The following is an 11,395-nucleotide window of genomic DNA, read 5'->3' as shown; positions in this document are numbered from 1 at the left end:
GGTATCTCGTATGGAATTCTCATGGGCGAACATGCCTCGCGTAGAAACGTGCGAGATTCTTGCAGAATGGTTGAGCTTAAATTCTCTCCGGAAAACATTAGCTCCTCAAACCAGTCTCTCGAGCCAAAGAAATGATGCAAACTGACATAACGTGAAATATTATGAATTTCAAGCGAAAACGGTTGTAATTTCAGGAGCATAATTACAGTTTTTCAAGGACATTGTATACACATCGGAGGCGGCGGGGATTCTCTACACTGTTTAGCGTAGGGGACAAGACACAAGGTTCAATGTGAGGTGAATAGCTGTCCTGCTAAGGGATGCATTTTAAGATCCTCGAGGAGCAGAGAGGGTCTGGGCTGGCGTGCGGCAGGTTATTCCAGATCCGGGCTGGGCGACTTGAGGATGAGGCAAGAAAGGCGGGGCCGGTACCGGCCCCGCCGCAGATATGGCGGGGCACCGACCCCCTCCCCCCTCCCTCACCTGCTCGCCCGGCCCGGCACGTTCCACCACGTCAGTATGACGTGGTGGGCGTGCCGCGGCGGGGATTGGCTGGTGGCGGCGAACCCCTGGCCCGGAAGCGTTAAGGCGCTTCCGGGTCAGGGGGGGGCAGGGGGCAGACCAGTTAGAACTGGCCTGCCCCCAGTACAAACAATAAAAAGCCAGGGAGCGCGGGACTCAGACTCTTTGTCCCGCGCTCTCAGGCATCCAGCACGCAGCCTCTGGGAGGCTGCTAAATTTTGTTTTATTTCTATTTTCAGGTCTTCGTGTTTGGCTGCGGTCGGCGGGACGGAGATTAGCGCGCGTCATCGTCATCGTTGCAGCGACAGGAGCGGATCGGCTGCGGGGAATCTTCTGAAGGCGTCGGCAGGAGATCCGAGCGTCGGTGGGAGAAATCGGTGGATCAGGCAGCGGGAGGCATCGCCGGTGTGGTAGTGACGGGCGGTTGGTTCTTTAGGCGCGCGCACGTGCTGAGAAGGTATTGCAGAAGGGGGGGGCTGGGTCTCAGTCACTGGAGCTCTTTATTTGTCGGCGGTTGTGTGGTACTGCTCAAGGTTAAGCCTGTGTTTGCAGCAGTGAAAGATTTCATCTGGGGCAGTCTCATAAAGACAGAGTCACTGGGGCATAAAAGGTTAAGGTCTGAGATTCTTATTCATAGGGTAACAGGTTCAATTTCCATTGATTATGTGCAGGTAGATTTCCTTGTGTTTAGAAGTGAGCCTCTTGCTGGGGGGGGTGCAGTTTGAACCTTCAGTGACTTGGTTCAGGTAGATAGGATTGCACATTGGGGATTGTGGCATAACGGTGAAGAGGGGGTATAGAATTTTTTCCCATTTCAGTGATTTTGCGCTGTTGGTTTTTGTTCACAGGTGGCGTATAAAGCGGGGTTATAACACTGTAATTTTTTAATATTGCAGCAAAGTCTGTGTTAACTCCTTTTCATCGCAGGTATACTGTGGGAGCGCGCATCACGCTAGGCGACAGGGGGGGTGTCGACGGTGTCGCAGCAAGGGTGCACAGGCAGGCCTGCACTTCATTGCTTCTGGGGCTGCGGGGCTCAGAGTTCACTCGCCTTACCGCCCAGGTTAGCTGGTGTGGTGCGGTCTCAGTTGCATGGTGCTTGTGGCCAGCTTGTGTACTCCCAACGCCAGGTAAGGGCCCGTTGGGTCCCGGGAAAGGAACAAGTAGCATTGTATTAGTAGGCTATTGAGGGACCGGTGTGTGGTTATTTGATATTCTAGCATGTCGGTTAAGCGGGGAGCTAAGCGTTCCCGCATGGAGCATATGCTGGAGGCCATGATGCGCAAGATGGCGACTATGGATAGGAGATGGGGCAAGGTGGAACAAATGGGACACAGCCTAGCGGAGCTCAGGCAGAAAGTGGAGGATCAGGGCGGGCCGTTAGGCAGGCCTAAGTGGACAATAGTGCCTCCAAAGCCCAGGGGGGAATTGGAAGCTCTCCCCAAGCGTGTAAGGAACAAGGAGGGGAAGAACCAGGACCCAAGAACGGGGCAACCTTTAGAAACACCGGATGGGGGCGGTCCCTCCAGGATTCCGGTAGCGCCAGAGACCCCGCAAGGTATCCCTGATTTAGTTCCCAATGTGCCAATACCTGCGCCAGTTCCAGCGCTTCCAGCAGTAGAACCGGTGGTACCTAATGCCATACCAGTAGTGCCCACACCATGCCCAAGTGTCCCGGTCCTGAATCCCGTTGTCCCGGTCCCGGTGTTAGCGCCAGCAGGCGGAGGGCAGGTGCCTCTGGAATTGGCTTCGCAGATAGCGGCTGTCATTCCTTGGTTAGGTAAGGGGGGGATGCTACCACTGCCCGTGGGCGCCAAAGAGGTAGGGGAGGACCCATTGGCAGAGGCGCAACGAATGGTGGCGAGGATTATGGCGGCCCCGAGCGGGGAGCCAAGTACGGGCACAGATAAGGCCAGTCAACCCCAACCAGCGCTTCCAGAGAAAGAAAAAGACAAGTCAGTGGAGCCAGCGGGAGTTGGGGCAAATGGTAAGGAGCTGGCCTTGCCATTATTGGGCGCAGGTGTGTTGCCTTCCAGGAAGGAATATTTAGCATGGCATGTAGCACGCGATGTGAAAGAATTGATTTGGTCTGGTGCCTACGTAAACATGTTTTCTTTACTGGTTGACAACAGGGAAATGGAGTATGCTAGGAGGCAAAAAGATTGGATGCTTCCCAGTGATTGGCGGGTAGAGATGTCAAGATTCAGGGTAGAGGAGACATTGACTAATTGGATAAGGGCCTTTTCAGTGTTTATGGCCATAACTGCTGAACGTTCACCTAATCTGCAAGCTGAAATGGCATGTTATCAGAGCAGGGTAACTTTGACACATGATAATTATGGTGGCGTGGGTTGGAAAGAATACGATATGAATTTCAGGAAGGCGAAAGAATTTGACCCCTCACTTACATGGGACCGGGTGGATTCTATCTCATGGTTTGACCAGTTTGGCCCAGGACATCCGGGCAATGCAGGCCAAAATTGGGGCAAGGGTCACACTTCTCAGCCACCTCAGCCCTTTCGGCCAACGCAAACCGGGGGCGCGGCCCCGGGTACAGGGAACGGGGGAGGGCGAAAAGGAGTATGCTGGGATTTTAATAGAAAGTCATGTACCAGAGCCCAGGGCACCTGTAAATTCAGGCATGCATGCTCCATATGTAACCACCCCTATCACCCAGAGTCCAAATGCCTCAAAAAAGGTAATGTGGTTTCAGGAAATAGAGGCAGGAAGAAGCAAGAATAAAGAAAAGGAAGGAAAGGTAACGCATTCACCCATTGATGTATTTGCTATGACTCCCTGGTTAAATAGGTACCCGGACCATGCAACTGCTAGGATGTTGCAGGAGGGGTTTTTGTACGGTTTTAGGATACCAGCGGGGAATTACACAGGGACATCAGAATGTAAAAACCAGTTGTCAGTAAGATCAAACCCAGGGGTGGCAGAGCAAAAAATAAGGAATTGCGCTTAGGTAGAATAGCGGGTCCATTTGACTTCGCCCCTGTGCCAAACTTTGTCTGCTCCCCCCTGGGGGTGGTCCCAAAAAAGGAAGAGGGTGAGTTCAGGTTGATTCACAATCTATCGGCCCCCAGAGGCAAGTCATTGAATGACGCCATCAATGATTAACTTTGCAGTGTGAAATATGCTTCCTTTGATCAGGCTGTAGAGATGTTAAGGGTTTTGGGACCAGGGGCCCTGCTGGAAAAATCAGATGAAGAATCTGCATTCCGGCTGCTGCCGGTTCATCCTTTAGATCATCACCTCCTAGGTTTTTCATTTCAGAAAAAATTCTACATGGATAGGTGCATGCCCATTTGGTGTTCGGTTTCCTGTGCATATTTTGAAAAATGTAGTTCTTTTTTGGAATGGGTTTTCAGGCAGGTGACGGGGCATCAATTTGTCATGCATTATTTGGATGACTTTCTATTTCTGGGGTCGGCAGGCTCCCAGGAATGTTCTGGGGCATTGGAGGAATTTTGTGTGCTAATGCGTACCCCTGGCACCGGGGAAGACGGTAGGGCCAACAACCACAATTGAATTTTTAGGCATTGAAGTGGATTCAATACAGGGGTGTTTTAGGTTACCGGAACAGAAAATAATGAAATTTCGTGCAGCTTTGAAAAAATGTCTGTCGAAAGACAAAGTAACTTTACACCAGCTGCAGCAGGTTGTAGGACAGTTGAACTTTGCGCTACGGGTGATACCTATGGCGAGACCATTCTCCCGTTCCATCTCACAGGCCATGACTGGTCTGCACGAAAAACACCATCATACACGACTGTCATCTGAGGTTCGCCAGGACATGCGGATTTGGATCGCATTTCTGGAGGGTTTCAATGGCAGGGTAGTGTGGCCCGGTCCCCCCACTACTTCTGCTGAGTTGGGTTTATGAACTGATGCAGCGGGCAGTGTGGGATTTGGTTCCATACTCGGTAACCGGTGGGTGGCCCAGCAGTGGCCGGCTTGGTGGGGGGAGAGTGGCCTAACTGCCAACATAGGTTTTTTGGAATTATTCCCTATTTGGGTGGCATTGACGGTGTGGCCCCATTATCTGCAGAATCAGTCTGTAATTTTCTGGTCAGATAATATGACAGTGGTTGAAGCCATCAACCAGCAGGCGGCAAGGTGTAAGATGATTCTCCGCCTGTTGAAGGAGATAGTGCTGCTATGTATGAAGCTGAACATACAGTTTAGGGCAAAGCATGTACCGGGAGTGCAGAATAATGCTGCTGACGCACTCTCTCGCTTTAAGATGCAGGTTTTCAGGGAACATCTACCATCGGCAGAGGCAGCAGCGGCACACTTTCCCGAAGTACTTTGGCAGATTGGTGCCCCCAACTACAGAACCTCGTGGCTGCTAGCCTAGCACCTAGGACCAGGAAAGCTTATGAAGGGGCGTTTTGGTCTTACTGTACTTTTTTGGGGCAGGACTGGGAGGATAGATGGCATACGTCTGGTGCATTCCTCTTGTTTTTAGACCATTTGCATAGGGAGGGACGCTCCGCGGCGGCAGCCAGGCGACATGTAGCGGCAGTTTCTTTCTTTGCACAGATCAGAGACACAAAAGATCCCACGAACAGTTTCATTGTACGGAAGGCATTGAAGGGGTGGAGACGCATGCAGGGTGCGGCTCCTGACACCAGGCAGCCGATAGGGTTCGAGCGGCCGAGTGCGTTGCTGACGGCATTAGGTGTCATCTGCAGTTCAGAGGGGGAGACATTATTATTCAGAGCTGCCTTTGCATTGGCTTTCTATGGGGCATTCAGGGTAGGTGAATTGGTGGCACGTAACAAATCTGATGGGCAGGGTGGGCTCTTACTGGAGCACGTGAAGATACAGGGTGATACTTTGTTATTAACCATCAAAAAATCGAAAACCGATCAGGAAGCTCGGGGAGAAGGGGTGGTCCTTCATAGGGCGCAAAACAACCCTTGTTGCCCGGTAATGCACCTAGAAACGTACCTCAGACAGATGAGCAGTGCGGTAGGCGGGACATTGTTACTACACGCGGACGGTACCCCACTTACCATGTTCCAGTTTAAAAAGGTATTGGCAATGGCGATCAGCAAAGCAGGTCTGAATCCAAAAGTTTTTGGTACACATTCATTCAGGATAGGGGCTGCCACTGAGGCAACGGCCAGGGGGTTGCATTGCAGTAGTGTACAGAGGATTGGACGATGGGTTTCCAATAGTTACAAGCGTTATGTGCGGCTGCACATGTTGTGAATACACAATGCAATAGGGGTCTGATGCTTGTTTTGTTTATCGATTTCTTTCACAGTTTCTCGAACCTGTCACGCAGGAGGGAAACTGCCGTCGCCACAACAGCAAGATTCTGTTCAACGACTGCCAGAACTACAAGGAAAAGGAACACGTAATGTGTGGGTTGTGGGGCATTCGTATGTACGGCGTACGAAATCTGTTTTTCTTTCAGGCAATTACAGACAAAGAGCAGAGCAGCAGGGTTTCGCAGTATCCTTCCACAGAAAAGGGGGCCTTTGCCTTAGTCAGTTTAGGGGTTTCATGACTGGTCTTCTGAAGAAACACAGTCCTCCGCCCGCAATAGTTATTTTACATTTGGGGGGGAATGACTTGGTGACGTTAGGCAGAAGGGTCTTGATGGAGGACATAATCTCTGAGGTCGGCTGGTTAGCCAAGGCGTGCCAGGGCTGCAACATAGTTTGGTCCCAGATGATACCCAGATCAAAATGGAGGGGGGGGGGGGGACTCTGTGAGAGCGTTGAATCACTCGGTAAAGAGAGTCAACAACAAAATAGGGAAACTGTTCAGATCTCCTAAATTACAGAACATTGCACATGGGTGTGTCAGGGGAGAACCGTGCTTCTTAAAAGACGGGGTCCACTTGACTAGGTTAGGTAATGAAATAATGTTGGAGAATTTCATAGCTTACCTAGGGAATTTAAGGGCATGACCTTTCTGAATGACAGGGGGGGGGGCCAGATAGTCGGGCAACTACGCTGGCCTGTGGCGGTAAGGTCATGACTGGTGAGCAGTAAATTTAAGGTCCTTAGGGGGCGGCCCCATTCTCGGATGGGGTCGCCCAGGGGAAGGGACAAGGTGTCTCTCCTATAACTCCAGGGGCGGTACATCCGGTAGGCTGGATGGGTGCGGGGAAAGAGGGGAGTCACGCTTTCTTTAGGCTGGTTGGCCACCCCGCACTGGCATGGACGTCACTAAATGACGCAGAGTGCAAGACCCCCCAAATTTGAATGGAGTTAGGGAACATATGGGGGTAACCGGGGGGGTGAAGTACCCTCTCGGTAAGCGGGCCCTCTGCGCATGCGCAACTCTTACGGGAGGGCGTGGCTAATTGATAAGGATCTGACTCCAGTTAGCGACTTTGCCGTAGGCCCAAATAGGATACGCAGAAAGTAATTAATGTATGACTATGATTATTATGTTAGATTCGGATAGGAAAACTATGTATTAGAGATATGTTAAGGTTAGCCATCTGATATCTGTGCATATAAATTGTAATCAAATGTCGTGTTATGTTTCTGCGTATAATTGTGTAAATATCGTTTATTTCAAAAAATTTAATTTTGTTTGCATATTTTAATACGGCCGGGGGTTTTTACGACCCCCGCCTCCAAAAGAAATTCCCTTCTCATGTCCATCATTAGAAATGTGGTATGGGCAGGGGGGGAGGGGGAAATTCGGTAGTCCCAGACCATATCGGCAGCTGTCGTTGGGTTCTTAGCAGAGCGCTTCTCGGCAAAGCTCTCTCTAAATAAATACATAAATGCATTAAAATCAATGAACGAACCCTTTCAGAAGGAGGTTAGGAGCGCATTGATTTAACCTGAATATTGTGGGGCTGCTTCCGTTCGTGACGCGGAGCCGCTCCTGGGGTGACTGCCATTAACCCGTCGGGGTGGAATGAAGTTTCTGTGCAGGAATGCTAAGAGTCAGCTACCCCAGGGAGCCACCGCCTCTCACCCCAGGATACCCGGGTGCCAGGAGACCCTAAGGCAGACAGGAGCGGACGCTCGCAGGTGCCCGTGGTTCCTTTGTTAATAGGCTGTGGGAGAAGGGGCGGGGCACGGGCACGTGGAAGGCGCCGCGAGGAGCTTCCTCACAGGGAGCGAAGCACTCGAGACATAGCGGTGTCCAGGGGAAAGTGCTGACCGAAGGGGCAGCCGCGACGGTGCTAGAAATTCAATGACTGAGGGGGCAGGTCCTGTCATAACCGCGCGGCAACAGACGCAGAAGTGCAGGCACTGAAGGAGCGGAGCTGCGGGGACACAGGGGACTCGGGAGCCCCGGAGCGGTAGCGGCTGAAATCAGGGGTTAGGATGGTTTCTGCACGCGCACGGTGAGAGCGGCTGGCATAACCTGCAGATATCCAGGGTGGCAGCCGCCGGACCTCGGAGGATGCAGGAACCGGGGGCAAGAGCTTAATAAACGAGCTGCCTCTGGGACCGACTCGGAGGAGGGTCAAGAACCGAGAGGGGGTCGCTAGCTCTCGTTTATAGGAAAACCGGTGTACTTTTCCCGCGATGGCGCAGCTCCGCCCCAGCGTGGGGGTGCTCTTCGTGGTCGCGGGGGTCAGCGGGATGTTCAGCTTCTCCTTCCTGGCAGCAGCGATTGGGACGGATTACTGGTACCTGCTGGAGGTGGCGCAGGTGGGCAACGGGAGCCACTGGGAGGAGCTGGACTCGCACTCCGGGCTCTGGAGGGTCTGCGAAGGTAAGCAGAGCGGGCGTTTCCAATGTGCAGTAAGGGAGCGCTTGTTGCATCCCTAACACTCTCGGGTGCGTCGGTTAACACCGAGGGGTTGGCATATTAACCAGTTTCCCGCAGAGCGGACCGAATTTTACTCAAATGCTTTGAAAATGTTTGCTATAATAATATGAATTCGGCTCCGTTAAACAACGGGGGTGTGGGGCATTCCTGCAAACCCTGCATGAGCGAGTGAGACCGGGCTTGTGGTATGTAGAGTGGTAGAGCATTTTGCATGACTATTTCCAGTCCAGCTACGACTGGCGTAGGGCGTGCATTGTACTCCAGACGGACTGGGTCACCTCCATCCCACAGTATAAGCCCGAGCTGGTGTGAACTTGACTTCTAGGGCTTTCTCTCTGAGCCTTTTTTAATGGGGCAGTTTGCTCTTAATCCACCGTAACTTTTTTACTTTTTTTCCACACAAGGTATTCATGCCTGATATGTCCTCCCCCCCCCCCCCCCCCCCTCGTCCTCGCTCCCAGCGTCTTGAGGATTGTCAAGGTACCCAAGGTTTGGGGATTCCCTTGAAGGGAACCTGTAAATCAGCCACCTATAGCTAAAGTTGGGGGATTTGTTTTAAAATTAGTGGGAAAATAGGGCTGTGCAAGAAGTTCATATTTTTTTTCATCTGAAAGTGGCATAGACAACAAAAAGTTTGCTGCACGAAGATCATGATCTTACCAGCTTTCAGGAACTAGTACAGCTGTAAAAAAACAAACAAAAAAATGAGCAAACACAGTTTTCCTGATGTTAGTCCATGTTTCCTATTTATGTAGTGTCAGTATACTTGCAGTGTGTGTGGTAAAAACAGGTGAACCCAGAAAGCACTGCATTTCTGAAATTGGGCACATTTTTTAATTCAGCAACTAGTCATTTGTAGAGCTTGCTCATGGTCTTTCCAAACAAACTAGTCGTTGACAAAAAAAAAAGAATTAACATTAGTAGGAGTATATATATATATATATAGTCTTTACTGGTTGGTCAAAAACATACTATGGCAAGAGTCGATATCTGAGCTACATCCTATAATGATTTTTCATTGTGTAATGACAATGCAGCAATTAATATGGTGAAATTTAATGAATGAAAAATGAAGATAAAAGAAACCTATATCTTTAAACTGTGCTTAAGATGCTGACTTTAGGACCAGTGGTTATCTGTATTTTGGGTGACTCATACTATCATGTGATTCAGAGGGCATTTTATAAAAAGGCTTCTTTCTTGTGCATTGGCATACATTTTGAAACCTAAAATGGATAGAAATCATATTGATAATTAAAAATGTTCTACTATTCTTTGTTCCCACATTTCTCCCGATAAAACTGGTACCCGATCTGTGTGAGTGAGCCTAGCGCCCACAATAACAAAGGCCTCAAAGCAAAACCTGCACAACTTAGGTTCAATCATTTTAATTACTCACACCAAGCCTACCTCACAACCTCTGCTTATGGAGAGTCCAGGCACTTGCAAAATCTACTTGCTTCAGGTGCCTGGAACCCAAAGGAGACTTCTATCATATAATGTAGACTTGCCCAGTCATACAACATATTGTACTTAGATATTCACTTGAGTATCCAGGGTGGTGGGATACACACATTGAGGCATGCCCAGTGTCGCTTTACTAGGTATCCCAGAGGACTTGGGTGGGAGGGGGTGACAGGATGCTGGTGGGACTGTGTACATTGTTGGTCAAGAGAGACATTATCAGACAGTGGAAATCTCCCGGGGCTCTCTCCATCCTGGAGTGGAGGAAGAGCATGAAACGAAGAGTCAATATACACAGCATGTGGATATCCCTGTAAATACAGCAAGCTATCGAGAAAGTGGTGGGCTTATCATGTGTTAGAATGACAGGGCTGATTTTGGCAATTAGCATACTGTATGTTCTTTACACGTGGGAAACAATTTTACATATTAGGCTTTGTATACATTGATATTACCTTGAGAGAGCTGTACTCGATGTATTAAAATTCAATACAAGTTTTACTATTAAAAAAAGAAATGCCTCAAACTGCAAAATAATAACATCACATTTTCTCTTTCACAATCAACTTTTATGGGGGGGGGATGTGGATAACTGTCGAATTTGGACTTGGCTGTGCCACCATCTAGGGAAACAGAGATCCTGAAATCTGGACAACCAGGGGAGTCCAGGATGGTCTGACCTGCATGGCTCCCACTAGCCCTCCTTATTCACAATGACCTGCAAACCTCAAACTATGGCAAAGAACACATTTTGTCTCAAATTTCTGTGTGAGATAGTTCAGGGGTCCTCCAAATTCGAACAACCCAGTGTTCCCACACTTCCCGACTTAAAAACGGTTCCTCACCTATGTGGATGGGCCTAACAATAGAGAAGTCTCCAAAATGCAATGTGGAGTGAGTGATCACATTTTTCCAAAGAAAATCAACACATTCTTTGGATGTAAGTAGTTGTGAATTTACCACCTAGAGGTCCCACAGTTGTCCTGACAAAAACAGTAATCCTCTTGTGTGAGTGGGCCTAGTGCCCATGACAGGAGCAGATCATACAAAGGTCTAGGCAAGTCAGGTCACCTTGGACTCCCTGGTAGGTTTCCCTGGGCAGTGGCCACGCCAGGACCCAAAACTCATATTGCAAAAAAAAGGTCGATTTAGATTGGGAAAATGTAATCTCTCCATGTTGCTTTTTGGGGCCTTTCCTGTTAAGGGCTCCAGGCGCACACACACAAATGGTGTATCTTTTATCATAGAAATGTGGGAATGCTACATGGTATGGATTTTGTGGATCTTTGCAGATCCTGGAATTTTCGGTCACAGAAATGTGAGGTAAATGTGTGATTTTAGTCAAAGTTGGATATTTGCAGGGCATTCTGGGTAATAAAACTTAGTAGGATCCACACAACCACCATGAATTCCTCTGAGTGTTCAGTCTTCAAAAATGTCAGGGGTTGCTATTGTCGGTTATGTTTGACTCCATACCAAAATACCATAGTCATGCTGGAACACAATTTGGAATGCTATTTTACAGATATTGTAAGAGATGCTGAACTTTCATTAACATATTCATTTCCAGGTCAGCTGTTGAGAAAACATCTGCAGCACAATGTAGGTGAGACTAGCACATATGTGGGAATGGATGTTAGGAACA

The 11,395-nt window shown here is 49.3% G+C and overlaps 1 protein-coding gene across 3 annotated transcripts in view; it reads left to right on the top strand.

Moving 5' to 3' along the window:
- Positions 1-7,664: 7,664 nt before the first annotated feature.
- TMEM235 (transmembrane protein 235) overlaps positions 7,665-11,395 on the top strand; it is a 633,876-nt gene continuing 630,145 nt past the window's right edge. For all 3 annotated transcript variants that reach the window (XR_014966598.1, XM_085617478.1, XM_085617477.1), the window contains exon 1: positions 7,665-8,229. Coding sequence is in view for 2 of the 3 variants with exons in the window: in XM_085617478.1 (XP_085473604.1) it covers positions 8,040-8,229 (190 nt within the window). In the remaining variant the exon portion in view is untranslated. The remainder of the gene's footprint in view (positions 8,230-11,395) is intronic.

This window comes from Triturus cristatus, chromosome 7 (assembly GCF_964204655.1).
Source record: "Triturus cristatus chromosome 7, aTriCri1.1, whole genome shotgun sequence".
NCBI classification, from domain to species: Eukaryota; Metazoa; Chordata; class Amphibia; order Caudata; family Salamandridae; genus Triturus; species Triturus cristatus.
This window is presented reverse-complemented; position numbering and strand designations above follow the sequence as displayed.